The sequence below is a fragment of the Pseudopodoces humilis genome, chromosome 3 (assembly GCF_049639895.1).
Source record: "Pseudopodoces humilis isolate 2021_Gansu_Grassland_sample_001 chromosome 3, ASM4963989v1, whole genome shotgun sequence".
Taxonomy (NCBI): Eukaryota; Metazoa; Chordata; class Aves; order Passeriformes; family Paridae; genus Pseudopodoces; species Pseudopodoces humilis.
Window position 1 is genome coordinate 91,986,442 of NC_142202.1, and position 21,405 is coordinate 92,007,846.

Sequence of the window (21,405 nt, forward strand, 5' to 3'; positions counted from 1 at the left end):
CGAACTGTTCTCAGTGATCTCCATTTGCAGAATGAGTTTGCATCTATGAAGAATAGTCTTTTTTTCAAGGGTACTAAATCTACCTTTAGCTCAGAACTTTAAAACATGGGATCTTGCTCTCTATAAAATAACTTTTTCAACACCATGTTATATATATTTCAAGTCTGGTATAGGACTTGTATTGCTTTCCTCTCTTTCTGATGCATTTTCTTTCCTTCATTTTGATGAATCTTAAGAATGATTGGAGTAGAATCAAAGGAAGAAAGAGTATGCGAAGATGTTTGCTTTACTGGGATATTTACTGTATTTTCAAAGGAAAAGGGATTAACCAACATCATGTAATCTATCTGTTTTTAATTAAGGACTTACTGTTGTGTCAGAAAGAAGCACTGTCAACTGTAGCCTTGAAAGAGCTATTATGGTCTTATTATTTTTTTGTCTCTACTAACCAGTGGCATTGAGTTGATAGTGTTATACACTGTATTTTTTTGTTGTTGTTTTTGTTAAAAGCCTTTTTTAAAAAAAAAATGTTTCCTGCAGAGAGACTATTGTCCCACATCTTATTTCCCCATTAACTTTTGTGAATACTGATTTACTGGTCTTTTTGGGCAATCCTGTACTGAAAAGAGAGCATGAAATATCTTTTCTCAATTTGGCAGCATAATCCAGTTTATGTATAATATACATTTCAGCATTTAGAACTTCATTAAATAAAAACTTTCATATACTAGTAATTGAGATGTTTTGCTCTGGTACACAGCAAAGCTAGCATTATGGCAGAATTGTTTCAGAATTTCTTGCCTAATAGTAGTATTAGTCTCTAACCTTTAGGACAATTTAATTTCAATTGGGTTCTGGATCAAGACTTAAGCATACATAGGAAATTGTCCAAAAAGCTAGTGCCTGACTCTCATAGTACTAAACTGAGACTATAAAAACAGCAGCTTTTATGTTTCATCAGCACAGTCAATGAATAGATATCCTGTGGCCAGAAGGTCTGAATTTAAAATGTTTTATAGATTGATGAAGTTCCAGTCACCTTGTGAATGTCTGCATCAGAATTTAAGGTTATTACATGCATTCAAGCATCTCATGTGAGAGGGACTCCATGAAGGTCCTAGACTGGTCACAGCCAAAAATTACAGGGTTTAAGTAGATTTGTATTTAAAGGAAATCCATCTAAGCTTTGTAATTTAGCTGCCATTTTCCCTCTATTTTTACCCTTAATGACAAGCTACAGAATATTTAGTGATTCAGAAGCGACTGACAGTGTCTGTAAGGTTGAATCCAGCAGCCAACAGAGGTGAGGCTGCCCCATCTCTTTCCCGGACGCAGGCAGTGACAAGGCTGAGCAGCTTTTCCCAGTAGGCACACAGAGCACAAGAATACACCACGTGCACATGTACACACGTACACAGCTGACTGCATGGATGAACAGGGTCAGACATGCTCACCCTCCAATGAGCTCAGGCAGCACCAGCGGCCTCACTTGATTTCCCATCTCTGGCCTGGGGCAGTTGTGTTCCACCACTCACCCACCCATGGAGCTCACTACAATTTCCCTGGGCTTCAGTAGTCACCCAGCCCAGGGTCTTGTCCTTGAAGAAGCCTTGCTGTGTTCCTCTCCTTTTCCCCTGCTCACCACATCTGTCCAGATGTTCACCAGCACCCACACACTCGCAGACCTGCACTGCCTCGTGGTGCTGCGCTGCAGCCAGGCAGGCTCTGGTCTGGTCCTGTCGGGGGCTGGCACAGGCTGAGATCTCCCCAGTCACTGGGCCCCTGACATTAATCATTTCAGATCAAATTATTTAAAAAAAAAAATCTCATTAATTCTCTTGAACTATCTTTGCCTGAGTCTCACAAAACCTAATAAGTAAATTTACACTGTTCTCATTTCATGTTGCACTAGGACTGTCTTAAATATGTTTAAATATGTGATGAACAGGCCAGGAGACCAGCTCCTTTTCAAAAAGGCCTTTATTAAACAGGACAGCTCTGGGGTGGGGGCCTAAGGGGTCGCACACACCACCATTGCTCCCACTGGACACCGCAGACAAGGAGGATCTGTGCCGCTTTGTCACTTGGGCAGAGCTGGACCTTCCTTCCACATGGGAGTCCCCAGGAAAACACATTCTTTTGGCCTCGTAGTCTAGGGTGTCACCCCAGTCGAGTCCGCTCGAAGTTATGTCGGCCTCTGGAGGGAAGTCAGGGGACTCCTCTGGATCTTCCTTGTTCGATGGTGCTGCTTTTATTCCTTTCCTTTTGTGTGGCTTGTTGTTTCGGGGTTTTTTCCAGTCTGGATGCGTCCCATGAGTCTCTGGTCTCTCTCGTTTTACATAAAAGTCTTTATGTCATCCTCCTCCTCAGGGCCCAACTGAACAAGGTACAGCAACTTGGGGCAGGGGTACAATGTTGCCATGTGGGAGTCTAGGAGCAGTGGGGGTAGGGCCTGGCTGAACACGAACAAGAAGCACAGGGTACAGCAACTCAGGAGAGGGGGCAGGGCCTGGCTGAACAAGGAACAAGAAACACGGGGTACAGTAATTTGGGACAGGGGTACAAGGTAAGTAAACCTGGGACAGGGGTACAAGGTAAGTAAGGGGTTTACAAACAGTAACAGGAACATGTTATTCTTAACAAATAGCTGAAACACTCAAGTCTTGTGGTGCCAGTTCTCCCTGAGCCTGGAAAGTGATGTTGAGCACAGCAAGTGGACCCTGGTGTGGGGCAGGTGCCCTCTTTGTGAGATGTCTGTGCTGGGGCATGCTCTAGGTATGCCAGTAAAGATGATGGCTTGCTTGTGAATAAATCTTTGGTGATCCCTAAATTAAAAAGATCTCAGTACATTCTGATTTGATTAATTCCCTGGAAAGTGCCTCGTAATGGTGTTGTGAGGTTTTTTTATGGATTTTTAAAGGACACTTGAAGAAGCTACATGCTATTTAAAACAGTCCTCAAAGAATAGTGCCTTTGCCTCTCTGGCCATTTGACATTTCTGTTCTTGATTGAAGCTATTTAGGAAATAGCAGCTTTACTGAGTAGTAAGACAGAAAATGGCTTGAGGTTATACTAATGAGGAAGAAGTGATGAAGGCCCAGTGCAGAGCATGGCCAACTGATGGCAGGGGCTGCAGGGCCAGAAGGCCTAAGTGGGGGTAGGAAGTGCTGGCAAATTACATAGAGCTCAGCAGAGGAGAAAATACAAAGAGAGAATATAAAAACACAAGAGAAAGGAAAAATGTATGGTTGAAACAAGGTGTGCAATCACCTGTTCATGTCTTACAGTTCTCGACTGCTCCACCGTCTCAACTGATAGCAGCAACAATTTCTATCTGCAATTATCTGTTTTAGTTCAACAGGAAATCTTTTTTGTGTACAGGACATATGTATACATAACACTTCTTTGCACTATCAAGGACATTTCCTGTTTATTCTTTTTGTTAAAAGTCATATTTACAGAACTGTTGCTGTCATGCAATTTGTCTCTCGAAGTAATCTAAGTTACTGTGACTAACACGGCAGTAACAAAGTTCTGCAACTGTGCACATGTTTGAGTTAAATAAGCCAAAATTGCAGACATGAGGTGCTCTGGAGCCATGAGAAATACGTGTCTGAATTTGCTGTGCAGGAAAGAGGATTTAAAATCTTTGAAGGCTCTAAACATCAGCTCCTATAATTTAGGCCTCACAAATAAGAATAGGAGAGAGAGATGATGGGACTCGTCCTGCCATATATCCAAAGCATGTGGTCAGTGCTGTTTTGTGCCAGAAGGAAATATTCCTAAGATAAGGGGAGTGAAAGCAGGTGTATCAGTGAGATCTAAGTAAGATTTAGGGGCTTCTCGTCCCTCTAAAGGTTTTTCTGGGAGTAAAATATTAGTGTCCAAGAGCATTGCAGGCCAGCATTGTAAAACTAAAAATTACTCCTTTTTTGAGCACAGGTGGAGCAAGTACCCTGCAAGAGATTCTTGCTTGGCCAATAGATATTAACAACATAAAGACAAGATGAAGAAAGACAGCAAAATATACATATGCTTTGTAATTCTCATGCCTGAACTCTGTGGAAAATTCCTCAATGTCTCTGTTTTAAAGTTGAAAAATTGGTAGAACAGGTTATGGAACAAACAGACAAAATAAACAGTAATGTCACAAGCACCATGTATTATCCAGAGTTTAAAAGACAATCTAGGAAAAAACATGCTGCACAGCAAAAGTAATCTCCAGCTTCAATTCACCTTAATGTCCATATTTAAAAGGGACCAAGGGCAGTTAAGGTATAAAAGCTGGAACACCTGAAATTTGTGTTAGGAAACTCTATTATGGAAAAAAGAAAAATCAATTGACACATGATTAAATACAACATATGGAAGAAAAAGTTTAAAATTATATGCTTTTCAAACCTATTGGAGTTCTCTGAATGAATCAGCCTGAATGTGGATAAAGATCAGAATTCCAAAAGACGGTGACCAAGGTCAAGGTACATGACCAGAGCTCATGGTAACAGCTGTAAAGGAAATACACCAGGTATGGCATAAGAAAATTGCTGAAAGGTTGGATAAAAGTTGTGCCTTAGGAGAAAATGGATATTTTTTACAAAGGAAAGGAGTCATCATGACATCCCAAATAAATCTGTGCTGTGTGTTCACTGTGCTCATAAGTGGTCTGCGAAAGAGGGAAAGCAATGAGGTGACTGTAATGATAGGAAGTAACGAATTCATGAAAATGAGGTGCAATTGTGAAGAATTACAAAAAATAGCCTAATGTGACCAATTAAAGGGGTGTTGGAGTAGTTGATAAAATTCAGAGTAGATGAATGCAATGTGATGTTATTACATAGCAATAAACTGTAGGAAATCTAATAAATCACATTTTTCTACATAAAATGACAGGCTCTAGCCTCACTGTAATTCCAGAGAAAACAAATCTTAGTTGTAACCCATAGACATATAAAATGTAGATCTACTACTTACCTTAGAAAAGAAGATATGAAATTAGTGGGAGAAGAGGGAGAGGGATTAAATAATGTTTACACATTTTGAATATTACAAGAAGTTTTTGTATCCCTGACTCATGCAGGGTATAACACAGTATCAAAATGGTCACAGAAAGCTGATAAAATTGCTTAGGGGCAGAGAACAGCTATATGATATAGAACTTTTGAACCTGGAAATAAAAGAAGCTGGAACATGAAAAAGGTCAGTGAGATGCTAAGTGACATAGAAAGCATAGGTAAAAATCATCTGTATGCTCTCTTTTCATTCATAGACTTACTGGGGTGTCAAATGAACCTAACAGATGGTAAATGCTGGCAAACACAGAAAGGGATTTTTTGTGTTTTAGGATTCTCTCTGCAATACCTGAAAGACCCTAGAAGTTCGTATAGACTCAAAGGATGACTCAGAGATGAGTTAATGGAAAAGAACTATAGTATCAAAGACTATTTTACAGAAGGACAAGGGTACTGGAATGTCTTCATTATAAGAAATTCCTGAGATGCTGTTCATGAATGGGAAGGGTGATTTTTTGTCAGTGTCCTGCCCCCTTTGACTTGCTGCTGGAGAAAAGGTACTGAGCAGAATGAGCTTTTATCTGGCTGAGCACAGCTGGTCTTACTTATTAAATTTACTAATACAACAAATTCATATTAGAAACTATTTCGAGGAATGAGGAAGATCTGGTCTTGCTAGACATATCTTCTCAGCCTCTGTAGCTGCAGAATAGAAGATGCTACTTACAGTCATAAGAATAAATGTGACTTCATTTTCATTGGCATGATTGATCAAAATATCTTTAGCATCACTGACTTTACTAGAGTTAGTTTTGATGCATTTTATACTTTTCGTGTCCAAAGTACATGTATCCTGCAAAAATTCCTAACTATTATTATTGAAACATGTATATGTATATACACATATTAATCTTCCACAGACTACCTTATGAATCACAAGAAGAGGAGAAGTGCTCCTTTTTGTATGTTTTTTGTAGAAGCATTTGAAACTGGAAACAAACAAACAAACAAACAAAAATAAGTCAATGAATATAGTAAACAGGGTGGGAAGTGTGTGTAGGCTGAGTATGTGATAAATAAACCTAAAGGCCCAGGAAAATAAAAGTCAGATGTTTTTTATGAAGTGTTTTCTAAGGTTTTATTTTGTGAAGTTTGTTCAAAATCTTACAGCAAAGCAGTATTAAAATTATACTGATTCCTACTGATTCTACCACCCATTTGACATGACGTATTTAGGGCAAAATTGCAGTGTTTTGTTTTCTTCATTGGCTCTCACTTAGGGATCACAACTGAGAAATGTTGAGACTGAGCAGATGCAATAGGACTGGTATGGGTTATGCAAAGTAACTTTGAAAAATAGAATAATACTGTAGTCAATTTAATTATTTTTCAACTACAACCCAAAAGCATAATTTTTCTTAAAATGCACTTTTTATATCATAGGGTAAAAAAAAGTTGTCTAGAAGTATCTTCTTACAGACAACATATGACAAAAATAATAATAGCTGCATAGTTTATACTCATATAAACAGTTATGTGGTATCATACAAACAATCACAGCCTAATACACCTTTAGTATTAAAATAATTCAGTGTGTTCATATTGTACTCAATTGGTGACTGCACATCTTGTGAAAAATGGCAGTATTTATTTTGTTATTTGACAGAAAGGCCAAAGCTAAAGTGAAATGTATTCAATGATATTCACTCTACATTCAGTGCTTTAGTAGAACTACTTAATCTCTGCTAATATTTTTTAACATTTTCCTGTTATGTTTATCATCTTTACATTGATGCTTCTTTCTTCTCTTCAAATACACATAAGAAACAAAATAGTCTTAGTTATACCATCAGTGTAATCTTACTGGTCTGTGGTGTCTTTGCAATCAGAAACTGCATTATTTCTTGTGGAATAATGTATGCTCATCTGCTATCTAATTTGCTGCTACCTATCACCCTAAGTCTCTTTGTTCCTGTTCTCCAAGTATATACACCACTGAATCTCTCTTAAGTGGTTTGATGCTGAATTTACACCTTTGAAGAGGTGTACCGTTTGACATATATTGACATATATTTACATATATTGACAAAACAGGTATTATATAGATAGCAGCTGGATTATTTTCTTTTTCCTACATTCTGCTCTGTTAACATGCTTGTGTCTTAACTAGGCAGGGACAGACTTAGAAGATGTGTTTTCTTAAAACCTCTTTGAGTGTTGCTTACTTCAGAACCAAAATCTTCCTTGAAATTGTGTGTATTCAGCAATGAGTTTTCTGGGAGTTAACTGTGTATTAAATGTCTTCTATGATTTTTACTGGGTTTTTTTTTACTGAACACTAAGTAAATAAGTATATCTTTATAGATGCGTATAAAATTAAGAACAAAGCTAAATAGCATTTCACAGTAATCGTTTTTCTTTATGATTCTCTTTTGCCTCATGTTTTCTTCGGTGAAAAGGGAATAGGCAATATGTGTATGAATAGTTTCAGAACTGGCAGAATGATATACAGAAGGACTAAAAGAAAAGTAGAGAAAAAAAGGACTCTGGGTTGTAAGAAATGCTTAAGTTAAACAGTGGTAAACATTTTCTTCCTTATTCCTCATTAGAGTGTGTTTATTTTCCAAAATAATAATGCACAATAACCTGTATCTACAGATAGGAGTACAAAACACCTTTTGGAATAAATCTGGGAGCAATCACTGGCAGTTACAACAACTTCTGCAAGTAGGTAACAAGCGTCTGTGCAAGGAAACTGCTAAGTTATGGCCATGTGGGGGCTGTGAGAGTTCACTTACTACCCCAGCAATATGGAGTTTAAAAGTTAATAAAGTTTATATTATAAACTTTATAACCATATTACTATAAAGTTAATAAAGCTTAAAAATAAAAGTTAATAAAGTTTTACTTTAAGCCAGCTCCGGGGTTCCCAAAGAGATTGAGGACATAATTTGCTTGTCTCCATGGATGTCAGAAATTTAGTTAAGATACTGCATTTACATATGCAGTTACATATGGCGTACTATATTCTTTATACACTAGAATTACAAATTTCTGCTCCTAAAATGGGGTTCTGTCTTTGACAGATTTTAGATGAATTGCTAAGATGCGCTCCTTATTCAGTGCAAACCCTTCACACCCGAGCAGTAGGAAGGCTGCTGTGCGGCACAGCTTTCAAGGAGGGGTACTTGACTTACTGAAACCAATGTTGGAGACATGAAGTAGCTGGTTAGAGTAACAGGGTGGTGGGTTGTCACTGTAATTTCCCTTTTCTGTTTTCAGAACGTCAGTTCTGTAGTAATTAAATTATTTTAAATTGTTTGTGGCATTTGTATGACATTCCGCCTGTGGTTGTAGGACGAAGGATACAATGCATCTGCAAGACTGCTGATAATTTTTAGTGAACAGTACATAACTGAAACATTCATGCTAAGTTCATGGTGTAGTAGGTTCCTTCTTTGCAAATGTTGGATAATAAGATCTTATTAAAGTGATTCAATGTGATAGGTATACCAGAAAAGATTTTTATTTTAAAAGTTTCCTGAATCCCCACAGCCTTTTTATCTCTTCATTAGAGTTATTATATTTGAAATTTAGTAAAAAATTATTACTTGTAAGTTCTTTAGTTTTAGGAGCAAATCCCTTTCATTAAATTCATCTTATTAAGATTTAGAAACCTCCCACAAGAATTTGACAGCTCTTCTCTGAAAGATCCAGTCTTGAGAGACCTACTGCTGGGAAGTTAAAAACAAAATTGCAGTCAGAAATACTCTTCTGCTGTAGGTATAACAATAAAATGTGGGCTAATACTTGTTCTGAAGTGCTTAAAATGCATATAATAATCCAAGCATTACAGTCCACAGAATGTCCTTATATTTTTCTCTGTTCAAATATTGCATTAATGTTTTTCAGAGTCAGTACAATACTTTTATGGGGGATTAATAAAATCAAGTAGGAAACTAGCAATTGTGTGCACTGTAAGTCAAGGTTTCTTGCTGAGGACTTCCTGTTAATGAGCTATCATGCTTTCACAAAGTCTGTAGGATGTACAAACCAGATACAAAAGCCTGCTGAGTAAACCCTTAGTGTTATTTTTTGAGAATAAAAAAAACCAAACAACTAAAAGCAAACTAAACAAATCACCCCACTCAAAAAAATCGACCAACAAAAATCTGAACAAACAAAAAACCCCAAACAAACAAACAACACCCCCCCAAAACCCCAAAAATCTCCAACCAACCAACCAACCCATCAAAAATATCAAACAAACAAAAAAACTCCACTTTTCTTATCACAAAATACATGTAACTACAAATATACCACAGAAATTTTCCTGTGTTTTTTAAATATAGAAATCTTAATGTTAGTTGCAACAGAAAGCATAATAAATGTGTCTACATTTTTCTCTTCATATTAAAGTAGGTTTCAGAACATCAGAAACTCTGATATTTTAGTACTTATATAGAAACTTTTAAAATGGCATTTGCCAAAAAGTTTCAAACACTCTCTTGCCATTAGAACTGTCAATCTGTTGATTTTATGGCATTAAGGCTAATGCTGAAATTTCACATTTGAATGAATAAGTCATACATTGTTAACACTACAGAACCTTAAATAATGATTCACTGCATAAAAAGATGTAAAGTGTCTCAGAAAATCCACCTCAGAAAATGAGGTTTCTTAATCCAAAGGGAAGAATGGTGTAAATGCAATTTTTGTGTTGTGCAATACACATTTATTGGTGTAAATGTGCTGCTTGTAATCTAGAAATTTTAAAATTAAGTTTACATATAAGTGTCTATATGAGAATATATACTGGGTGATGGAAAAGAAAACCAACTTCAAATTTTCCTTTTTTCTTTTTCAGGTCAGAACTGTGGAGGCTTAGTACAGGGACCAAATGGTACTATAGAAAGCCCTGGATTTCCTCATGGTTATCCAAATTATGCCAACTGCACATGGATCATTATCACAGGAGAGCGTAACAGGATACAATTGTCATTTCATACTTTTGCCCTCGAGGAAGATTTTGATATTTTGTCAATTTACGATGGACAACCACAGCAAGGCAATTTAAAAGTGAGGTAAGATACCTTTTTTCTTTTCCAATTTCTTTCTCTCTGTCTCTTTACCTTTCTTTCTCCTTCCTGAGTATATGTTCTGATAGTATGTTAGAACATATATTGTGTTTCCTTGGCTCATCCCCAGCCAAGAGGTCAGTAGTGCTCCAGAATATCCCAGAGAAAGATGTTAATCCAAATTTTAGATTTTTATGGCCCCAGCTTGTGTATCAGTAACATCAGTTGTACTTAAAATTTTCACAATCCAAAGTCAGTTTTGGTGAAGGCCTGAGCACAGATGCATTCCACATTTCAGTATATTAGTTTTATTTTTCTGATGGTGGAGTCTAGGTTTTGCCAAGAGTTCCTTTCTTGAAGGCACCAGTCACCAGTTTTTGGAAGAACTTCTACTGAAATGAGTTCAGCTGTAAATTGTTTGACATTGCCAAAATTGAAATTCTTCTCCATGAAGCAGTTAGGGATCTTTAAAGGTCAGAAACTGGTGTATCTTATCTGTTCAAATACCACTGAGGTCATAAAATGGCTTTACGGAAGCTTTTTGATCTTGAAGCTTTTCACAGCTTCAGGTATTGAAGCATTAATTCATTGGTGTCTTGTTGTAAGTTCCTCAGTCATTTTCTGGATCTGGACTGCAGAGCTGGAAAGCGAACAGTGCTTTCAGTGCTCTCTGTCATTTTCTGTTCAGGCATGAGATTTATTGAGTGCTGTAAAACACTGCTGTCAGTTCTGTTGTCTGATTACCCTTTTACATGCTGCTGATTTATACTATAGTGCTAAAACAAATATGGGAGCATCACCAATTTGTTCTGCATTTTAGTGGGTATCATCACTGGATATTTTTGACAAGAACAATGTTCTGATTGATTGCTTACTCAGTTCAAAAAGTTCTGAAAACTTTGGAAGGTAGTACACAGCTACCACTTACTTAGATGCATAGTGGGTGGGCTTCATTTGCTGTACTTAACTGACCTTTAGTACTTGTATCACCAGTATAAAGGAGAAATATTTCTTTTTCAGTCAAATGCTTTTATTAGCATTATCTAACATGCCTGCTTGCTTTGTACTAATCTCAGTAGAAAATTTTTAAAGGAACAGCACCAATAAAGCAGATATTTATTTCTCATTGCTTCTGTTTGCCAAACAGTTACCTTCACAAATGTCATTATGAAGAAAAAAACATTTGTTGGCTTTGCAGCATGCAGAGGTTAGCGTAGCAGAATTTGAATGACAGGTTTCTATTGACTTCTCATATCCCATGTCATACCCTTGTTGTACAAAGAACATTCACAGGTGTGCCCCTCTGCAGTTACACATTTCAAGACAATTCCTTTGGCAAATATTGGAAAATCACCATCTTGGTCTTTTAGCTGACAGCATGCAGATTCAAGAGAGCATCTTGGAAGTTCTGCTTCAGGGCATGCACTTCTTTTTCCCCATAGATAAAAATATTCCACTACATTTTGAGTAACTGTGTTTCTTTACCCACCATGCAAAATCTGGAGCTTACCCTTAAAAATAGCCGCGTATCTATATCACCATCACAAACTATGACAATTAAGTAATACTCACTCCATATTTTGTATAGCATTTTTTCAGCTGCTACAGAAAACTTGAGTAAAAATGAATAGTACGTTCAACTAGTTTTTTGTGCTGCCTGAAGGGCCTTTCAGTATGCTAAATGTGCACCACAGTACTTCCACTACTTATTTATTGAAAAATAAAAAAAAAATACAAACATATATAAAATATATTGAAATGATTAGGCAATCATTAGGAATAAAGTGGCTTAAGCCATTAGTGTGGAGAAAGAAAAGAAAACAGTGAGTGATTAAATCTATATAATCGCTGGTTAGTGCATTATTAAATGGTTATATGATAAATGTATATACTAGTTTAAGGAATAAATTACACCTGGTAGCAATCACAGGCTTTGGTAAGCTATAAGGATGTTGAGAATTAAGATATTAGTGAGAAGAAGAGAGTAAACAAAAGGTAAGGTACTAAAATGTTCTATTTTACATCTTCCTATTTTCTAGAAAATATTCAACTAGAATTCTGGAATTCTGTGTAATTCTGAGACATGACCCAAAATTGTCCTTAAAAGATTGTTATAGTGGCTTTATTTATATAATAGAACAAAAAATAAGATTTTCCATATCATATATTTTATATATATATATATATATATAGTATATTATATATCATAATTATGTAATAAATTATATTTATATATATTTATATATAGTGTGTCTATTTATATCTGTATACATATATTTCATCCAGGAGTGCACAGGCTGGGTTCTATCCGTCTGAGAAGCAGATCTGTGGAAAGGGTCCTGGTGGGCAGCAAGCTCAGTGTGAGCGAGCAGTGTGCTGCTCCTGCAGAGAAAGCCAGCAGGGTGCTGGGCTCATCTGCAACAGCATCCCCAGCAGAGATAAACAAGTCACTGTCCCACTCTGCTCAGGGCTTGCCAGGCCACACCTGGAACACTGTGTTCAGTTTTGCTCCCACTGTACAAAACAATGTGGACAGACTGGAGAGGGTTGAGAGAAGGGCCAAAAAGATGATCAATGACTGGGAAGTTTCCATGTGAGGAAAGACTGAGAGAACTGGGCTTGTTCAGCCTGGAGAAGGGGAGACCTTGTCACCGTGCTCCACAACTTAAAGGGTGGCTACAAACATGGAGACTCCCTTTTTTACAAGTCACTTGGAAAAAATTAGGGGTATAGGGTACAAGTCACTTTTGGGTAGATTCCAAATGGACACACAAAGAAATTTTTTTCACAAAGAGAAACATCTGTCATTGCCATAATCTCCCCAGGGAGATGGTAGATTCCCCATTGTGGGACACTTTTAAAATTCAGCTGGACAGGATGTTGGGCCATTTTATTTAGATTGTGCTTTTGCCAAGAAAGGTTGTACCAGATAATTCTTGAAGATCCTTCCCACCTGGAATTCTGTGACTATGAATCTGTGATATATAAAATAGGAAGTTTTAAGTCTAATGCCACCTGTTTTGGTAATACTTTGTTGTGTGAAGTATTCTTAATTCCATAGACAAATATGAAGTTAGATAATTGACTTTGTCATATATTAGAACCAAAACAAGTATTTCAGTTCTACATTATTGAAAGAAACTTACATTAAAGCAAAAATATTGCTTTATCAGCTGGTGGAGAAAGATACTTGCCTTCATGGCTTCTCCAAGTGTTATTTAGTTTACTGCAGCCTAGCTAATAATATAATAGATGCTTCTTCTTATTACTCATATCAGTTGAAATAAACAGTTTTGTTTTAATGGTACAGTAATGCATATGATGAAAGTTGCTAATGTAATGTAATAAAATACAGCTTACCAAAAACTTTCTGACAAGAATATATAAAATGTGTGCTTAATAGCAATATATTCCCCCTGCTTTCTTGAATCATGCAGCAATAATAGGAATTAAATATGAATTATTCACAGTATTCACTTTTCCCTGTCTCCAGCAAGCAATAAACCATATGTATATTCTGCACATCATAATCCAAGCACAGAGGTCAAACTTAAAGTCTGCTCTCGCTTGCTATTAAACCTCTTTTATCTTAAACAAACCATGATTTATCATGCATGCAACATTTTCATTTTTTGTGTTTGTTTTTGTTCTGTTTCTTTGGTGCTTATTATTTGATTGTTTCTTCAGAAACCATTTCTGTCTTCCGTCTCTCCAGGGTCAAGAGAACAGTGAAGCAATGATGGGGTGATTGACTTTTCTACAGAACTGCTGACACTGCAGCAGCAAGAGCTTTGTTCAGTTTCAAGTTCTTATTTCTTATTTCTTTCCCCATGAAAATGACATATGTAATTTTTTCTTTACCTTTTTATTGCACATCATTTCCTACAAAGTATAGAAGACTTTTTTTTTGTGTGAGTGAGCTGGTGGCTGTGAAGAAAAGAATGTAGATTACTATTGTAGCATTTTTCCAGCTGAAGCTTACCTAGAACAGCACAAAGTAACAGGGTATTGTTCAAATTTTTAAAACAAGGTTATTGAATAATTTCAGCAGAACATTCTGGTACTTCATGTATCTGTAGGAAAAGGAAGGTGATTACTGTATATTATACAATTATTGATGAGTTCCTGCCAGTAGACACACCAATCAATTACTACTGTTCCCATTTTTATGTTAGTCATAGAATCACAGAATAAAATACAGAATTGCTTGGGGTTGGAAGAACATTAAACATTAAAACATTAAAGATCACCTAGTTCCAAGCCCCTGCAGTGGGCAAGGACATCTTCCACAAGACCAAGGTGTTCAAAGCCCCATCCAAACTGAACTTGAATACTTCAGGGGTAGTGCACACACAGCCTCCCTGGGAAACCTGTTCCAGTGCTTAAAACCCTCTTGAGGAAAATACTTGACATCTAATTTCCTAATAGCTAATCTAGAGCTCCTTTTTTTCAGTTTAAAACCATTGTACCTTGTCCTGTCATTCTTTATGGTATAAAAAGTCCCTCTTCCTCCTTTTTATAAGTAATTTTCTTCCTTCCCTTGAAGTACTGGAGGCCACATTGAGGTCTGCCCAAAGCCTTCTGCAGTCTGAACAACCCCAGCTCTCTCAGATTGTCTTCATTGGAGAGGTGCTCCAGCCTACCGATCGTCTTTGTGGCCCTCCTCTAAATCAGATTTTTCTTAGGTTATTAATTTATTAATGTATTAGGAAGAGAAAACTTTTGTAGTACAGGGCTAGAATGTGATTCATTATACGTTACATAGCTGTTTAAGGAAAGAAAGAAAGCTGTGACCTGATCAGATAAGTGCTGACAAATAGTTTCTGCCAATGTGAAAAGAGCGTGCAATGGGAGGAAGATAATTTATGTGGGCAATACTGACAGGTTCAAACTCATATTTAGAGTGTTGTTGGTTTGCTTTTTTTTTCTTTCCCCATCTGGGGTTAAAAGGTAAAATACCTATTCCCAAAATTTTAGCTTCCCAATTCAAAATCATAAGCTTTCTGATTTTGTTGGCAAGCCTACTTGCTAAAAAGATTTAACAAAAGTTGTATTAAATATAAAGTCAAATAATGAGACTTCTTGTTAGCAAGCCAATTATTTGCCAGTTATTATAGGACATATTAATTACATGTTTTAGACTGATACTAAATGATGTTTAACTAAAAAAGATTTTTTTTCCCTCCAAAACCATGAACTCCCACCTAAAAAAATCTATTTCACATTTAAGGAACTATTATTTCTTGGGGAAAAAAAAAAAAAAAAAAAGATTAATTTAAGAAGGCAAAGCAGTGCATGAACATATACTGTAATATTCTTCATTGGTTATTTAAAGCTTTTTTTAATGTAGTTGTTTAAGTCAGCATGATAAGATGCATGTGAGACTCATCATAGCAAAAAAGTTAAAATGTAGCTGTGCTCAATTTCTTTGTCCTCTTGGAGGCAGATCTCTTTTTTAATCTGAAACTGGCCATAGTATATCTTCAAAAAACACATCAGTGTTGCTTCTTTGCCTCTTCCATACTTTTGAAACTGAACATGTATAGGTGTCAGCAGTGGTTTGATGTGTTTGTATGTAGTACCGCATTATCAAAAGCATTACAAGGATTTAGAAGATGAAAGCTGGGATATGGTTCCAAAACAGACAACTTTCCAAATAAACAGGTGATAACATTAACTCAATTACTGGTTGTATAAGGAATTTTTATTCTTAAATTAATTTTTGATATTTCTGCCTTTTACTTTATGCCATCTAAACATGTATTACACATACAGAGTGCATTAAGCAGTTTTATATTAGTATTTTTGCATCTTCTGTTATGTTGAAAAAGATAAGTCTGTTTCATTTTAAATGATAAATGCTGATCAGCATTCCTAAGCAGTGTATACAATAATTATTGCAACTGGCTTTGGTCAGACATCAGTCCCTTCCCTTTGCTTATACTGTAACTGAAAACTATTAATTAAATTATAGCCATTGCAAAATTTTAAGCTGGACTTCACAAGGAGAATAAAGTCTAGTCAAAATCTTTTCTTTTTTGATTTGTTGCTCTACATCCTTATTGTGGGATTTTCTATAATTTCTGTGTAACTGTGGTAGATAACTTCTTAATTAGTACATAACCTGTGTGCTATGAATAATTTTTGATGCTTGTTTTAGAGAGGAAAAACATATTTTAAATGTTAACTGTCAAATTAAAGGGGACCAAAAAACTTTTATAAAAATGTAGCAATCATGTAATTAGGTTAAACTGCGAATCATGTTCTCTTAGTGTCATCTGGTCACCTGATCGCCTTAACTGAGCCTTGTGATTATTGATTATATGATCACAGTCTGGTTTTGGATCACTCTGTGCTGGACAGGGATGTAGTGATCATGTGACAGAACATCAGAAATGTTCATGCATTTGAGGGGAATTCTGCAATCCCTTATTTCTAAATTTCTGCAGTGGAAGTTCAGAATCCTCTCCTTTGTCATCTAGTCACACACAATCAATTCCTCTTGTAAAACAAACTTTGTAGACAAGTGTTCTCGTAATCTTGCAGTTTCAAATATTACTTGGAGACTTTCCTCCGTTTTCGTACTGTTCGTGTTCACAAGAGTATCTGCTGACATTATTAGGGGCTTTGGAATTTGACAGTTATGTTTTTCCCACTAACTTCAATCTAAAGTATACTCCTGCTGGCATCCCAGATCATTCCTGTGTTCATACTTGCATTTGAGAAAAAACTATATATTCTCATCTCCATTCAACTCAATGAATTTATTAAGAATGCTAATTAGCCAGTGGCTAACTGAAGCACGTATAATAAGACTGACTCTGATCATAAAGCAATTTGAAGAGAAATTTTGATAACAGGCCCAATACAAACCAGGCAGGCAGGGAATAGCACTCTTTAAAACCTTCCCTTCTGTCTACAAACCTCATTTATATGTTTCTGTCTTTCAGAAAAAAAGGTAATTTAAAAAATAATCTTTTGTTTAACTCCCACACCCCCAACACACACATATATGCACTGCCACTTTTTTTTGGAGAGTCTAGTGTGACCAGAATCATGAAAAAAAAGCAAAATGGCAAAGAAATTAAAATAACATATGCCAGTATCATATATTAAAATAACATGCCTGTTTATCTTAGTTGCTAAAATGGGCTTCTCTTGAAGTAGAACTTGCATGTTAAAGTAATAACAAAATTTTGATGACTTTAATGTAAATTATTAGATATTATTTACCCAAAACCCCCCTAATTTCTTATTTTTAAATACTTGAGATAATTCCTTAATTAATGAGAGAAACTGGGGACAGAATGGCTGGAAAGTGACACAGCAGAAAAGGATGTGGTGGTGCTGGTTGACAGCAGCTGAACATGAGCCAGCACGTGCCCAGGTAGCCAAAAAGGCCAAAGGCATCCTGGCCCGTATCAAGAATAATGTGGCCAGTAGAACCAGGAAAGTTATTTTCCCCAGTATTTGGCACTGGTGAGGCCTCAAATCCTCAAAACTGTTCAGCTCAGGGGCCCCTCACTGCAAGAAAGACATTGAGGAGCTGGAGTGAGTCCATAAAAAGACAGAGGAGCTTGGAAAGAGTCTGGAGCACAAGTCCTATGAGAGGCAGCAGAGGGTGTTTAACCTGGAGAAAAGGAGACTCAGGGGAGACTTTATCACTTTCTACAGCTGCCTGAAAGGAGGCTGTAGCCAGGTGGGGGTCAGCCTCTACTCCAAGGCAACCAGCACCAGAACCAGAAAAAATGTCTTCAAACAGTACCAGGGGAGGTTCCAGTAGGACATCAGGAAGAAAGCTTTTACTGAAGATGTGTGCCATCCACAGATTCTCTGGGAAATCTGTTCCACTTCACAACAGCTACTTCCTGATATCTAATATACATCTACTCCCAGTTTGAAGCCATTCTGTCTTGTCCTACATGCCCTTTTAAATAGTTCCTCTCCATTTTCCTTGGAGGCTCCGTTCAGATACTGAAAGGCTGAAATTAAGCCACCTCAAAACCTCCAGTCTAAGCAAACATAATTCTTTCAGCTTTTCCTGATAAGAGAGGTGCTCCATCCCTTTGAACATCTTGGTGGCTTCCTCTGGACTCACTCCAAAAGGTCCATGTCCTTCCTGTGCTGGAGACCCCAGAGCTGGATGCAGCACTTCGAGTGAGGCCTTGCCAAAGCAGAGTAGAGGGGCAAATTCCCTTCCCTTGCCCTGCTGGCCACGCTGCTTTGGATGCAGCTCAGGACACCATTTGCTTTCTGGGCTGTGAGAACACAATGTCAAGGCATGTCCAGCCTCTCACCTCAAGTCCTTCATGGCAGAGCTGCTCTCAATTGCCTAGCCTAGACTGATATCAGGGCTGCACCATCCCAGGTGCAGCATCCTGCACTTGGGCTTGTTAAACCTCATGAGAGTCTGTTTTGTCTTAATGACATTACATCCTTCAGGTGTGTCAACAGGAGCACACAGCTTGGTGTCAGCTGCAAGGTTGCTGAGGGTGCACTCTATCCCCTTATCTGTCTCAATATGATTATCCTTTACTACACTTAACAATTGTAACAGTTTGAGGTTTTGAGAGTATTGATCGAAAGTAAAAATGAGACAAGATCATTGCTTTGTTCATGGTGATGAAGTAATGAGGTAGAGATTCCCAGAACTGTGCAGGGCCCATGTGTTCCCAAATTCAAAGTAAAGATGACAGACATCCTTTGTCTCATAGTTTATAAAATTTCCATCATAAAATTGATTAAAATTTCATATTAAAAATACAGGGTTTTTCTTTGCATTTAGTAAATGCATACATTTCTGTATGTGAGAAAATTAATCAGATATTTAAATTAAATTAATCGGATATTGTGACAATGAACAAAACATTTGTATACCTTTTTGAAATTCTGCCTTTTTTCCACTAATGGGAAGATGGTTGCCCAATATCTAATAGAAGAAATTATGATAACTGTTTTTTTTTTATTATGGAGGCCAAATGCTGTGGAAATCATTGATTAGGAGCATAATTTCAAGTATCAAAAGAGGAGAAGTTATTGGTGTGTTACAGAAAGCCAATGAGTTTCAAAGAAAATTGTTTTTAAAGGTAAATATTCCTTTTTTAATGACAGAAGTGTTAACTAGAGAGAACAGTAATAAACAAAATTATGTTTCTAATAAAGTCCAAGGCATTTGAGCAACCTGGTCTAGTGGAAAATTTCCTGCTCATGATGGGTTTGGAACTGGATGATATTTAAGGTCTCTTTCAACCCAAATCATTCTATGATTCTATGAGTACTTTGGAGAATTAGTTCAACAGGCTTTTAGTTAGAGCACAATTCTTGTGTGCTATTAGATATGTGAGACAAACCTGTCAGCCAAGTTAGAAAATATCAAGGGCAGTAGGAAAGCACTCATCCTTTCACACAGTGAAATCATCATTTCACAAACAATGTAGTGAAATAAAGATTTTAGTTCATACTTCTCACATTTGGTCTTTTATGTTATGTCTTTCAAAATCCTAATGCCAGCCAACCAATGATGTAGTACATTGCTTAGATTGCTAAATTTTGTTCAAATTATGAACTTAAGTAGTGGATGTATCAAACATCATACCAATCACTTTTATGTTGCACACCATTTTATTTAATATTTATAATAAGAAAGAGTTGTTTACAAAATGTATACCTTCTTAATTTTGCTTTATCTTGAAAGAGGAAAAGTACTGAAAAAGGTTTCAAAAAAATTCAAAGTAACCTTGAAATTTCAAGCAGTGTCACTGAATAAGCTTAACGTCACTCTGTACAGTAAAAGAATATGTTTTTTGGTTAAAACCTACAGTGTGCAGTCCTTCAATAAATGTTCCACAGCATACAAAATGTGAGGCTCTGAGAAGCATGGCATTTAACAAGAAAACATCTCTCAGCCATAGCTTCATATTTTTTTCCTGTAGAAATCATTGGAAATGGATGGAGAAAAGGCTCCCTTTTCTTATAAAGATAAAACACCAGGCCATTAAAACACCAAGCCATCAAAATTTCCTTTGTGTGCTACAAGCGTGAAAGAGCAAATTGAGCATAACAAGTAAACACAAGGATCATGAATAAGATTTTTTGCTTGTTTGTTTGTTTCTTTTTAATGTTTTAGGGCCTTTAGCCAAATATTCTAATATCATGCTGTGTGAAAAAGATGTTGGTTTCTCTGCTTGCTGTGAGATGTTCCAAGTTTGGAAGAAACTGCCACTCTGAAAAAAAATGATGAAAGAATACATTAACATGAATAACTCAACGCTTTCTAGTGAGAAAAGAAAAGCAAGTTATTTACATATAAAATTAAAAAATTACACTCCATCAGTGAATGAGTATCTAATATCAGATTGAAATAAGGCCAGTTTTGGGCTGGTACATGGGAAGTTAGCATGTGAATTCCTAACTTATAATGAAGTCAATGGCAGCATTCAGTCTTTAGTGACCTAGCGTTGATGACAGTGAATGGAAACAAATAGATGCAATTGTCTAGCAAATTGAATTTCAACCTTGATAACAGTTAAGAATCTTATTAACAAGGACTAAGATTTTCAGTGCCATTTTAGAAGAGGTGTAAATAAGACCTTGTAAAAAGAGCAGAAACTATGGCTTCAATGAGAAGTTCCCGGCTCCAGCTTTGGATTGTGACAGTGACTGTGCAGCAATGACTGAAGTTAGAAAAGCGCAAAGATCAGTGATAGTGCCATTCTTTTCCCATTGTTCACAATCTCCACAGCTGATCTGTGTCTTACTATTTCTTTTTAATCCAAGGTTTCTTAAAGTTTTTGTCTCCATCTACTTATAATTTCTATGGAAATTACTTCCATATAAACCTGGGACTTATATGGTCCCTTTTATGTTTTACCAAGCTCTTTTTCCTGGTCTTATTTCAAATTTCCTACCCATGATCTTTCCACATCTGCCAAAATAAAACTTGCCTCATACAATTACAATATTTGTAATTTTTTTAGGAGACAGAATCTTGTAAACATGAGTGTTTTGAATCAATACTTGAGAGATGTGTAGAACTGGAAAGTTAATGCATTTGAGTGGACACGAACCAAGCCTGTGCAACTGCATATTATAGGCAACTATGCTCTTTTTTTAAATTCCAAGAAGCCTAGGATTTAGTGACCCCAAAAAAAGCCAAAAAACCCCCAGATTCCATAGACAAAAAGAATTTTTCATGCAAAGAGTTATAAGAGAAAAAACGATCTTCTACAAACTAAGCTTTCAGAACCTTTCCTTATTTGATTGTTTACTCCAAATATGACACTTTGGAGGGAATGTAAAATCACAAAACACATATGAAA

General features: G+C 36.5%; 1 protein-coding gene across 1 annotated transcript in view; it reads left to right on the forward strand.

Annotated features, from left to right (window-relative positions):
* Positions 1 to 21,405, forward strand: part of CSMD1 (CUB and Sushi multiple domains 1) — a 1,065,588-nt gene that overhangs the window by 213,114 nt on the left and 831,069 nt on the right. Inside the window, exon 2 of the mRNA XM_014251392.2 lies at positions 9,877 to 10,093. Coding sequence (XP_014106867.1) covers positions 9,877 to 10,093 — 217 coding nt within the window. The remainder of the gene's footprint in view (positions 1 to 9,876; positions 10,094 to 21,405) is intronic.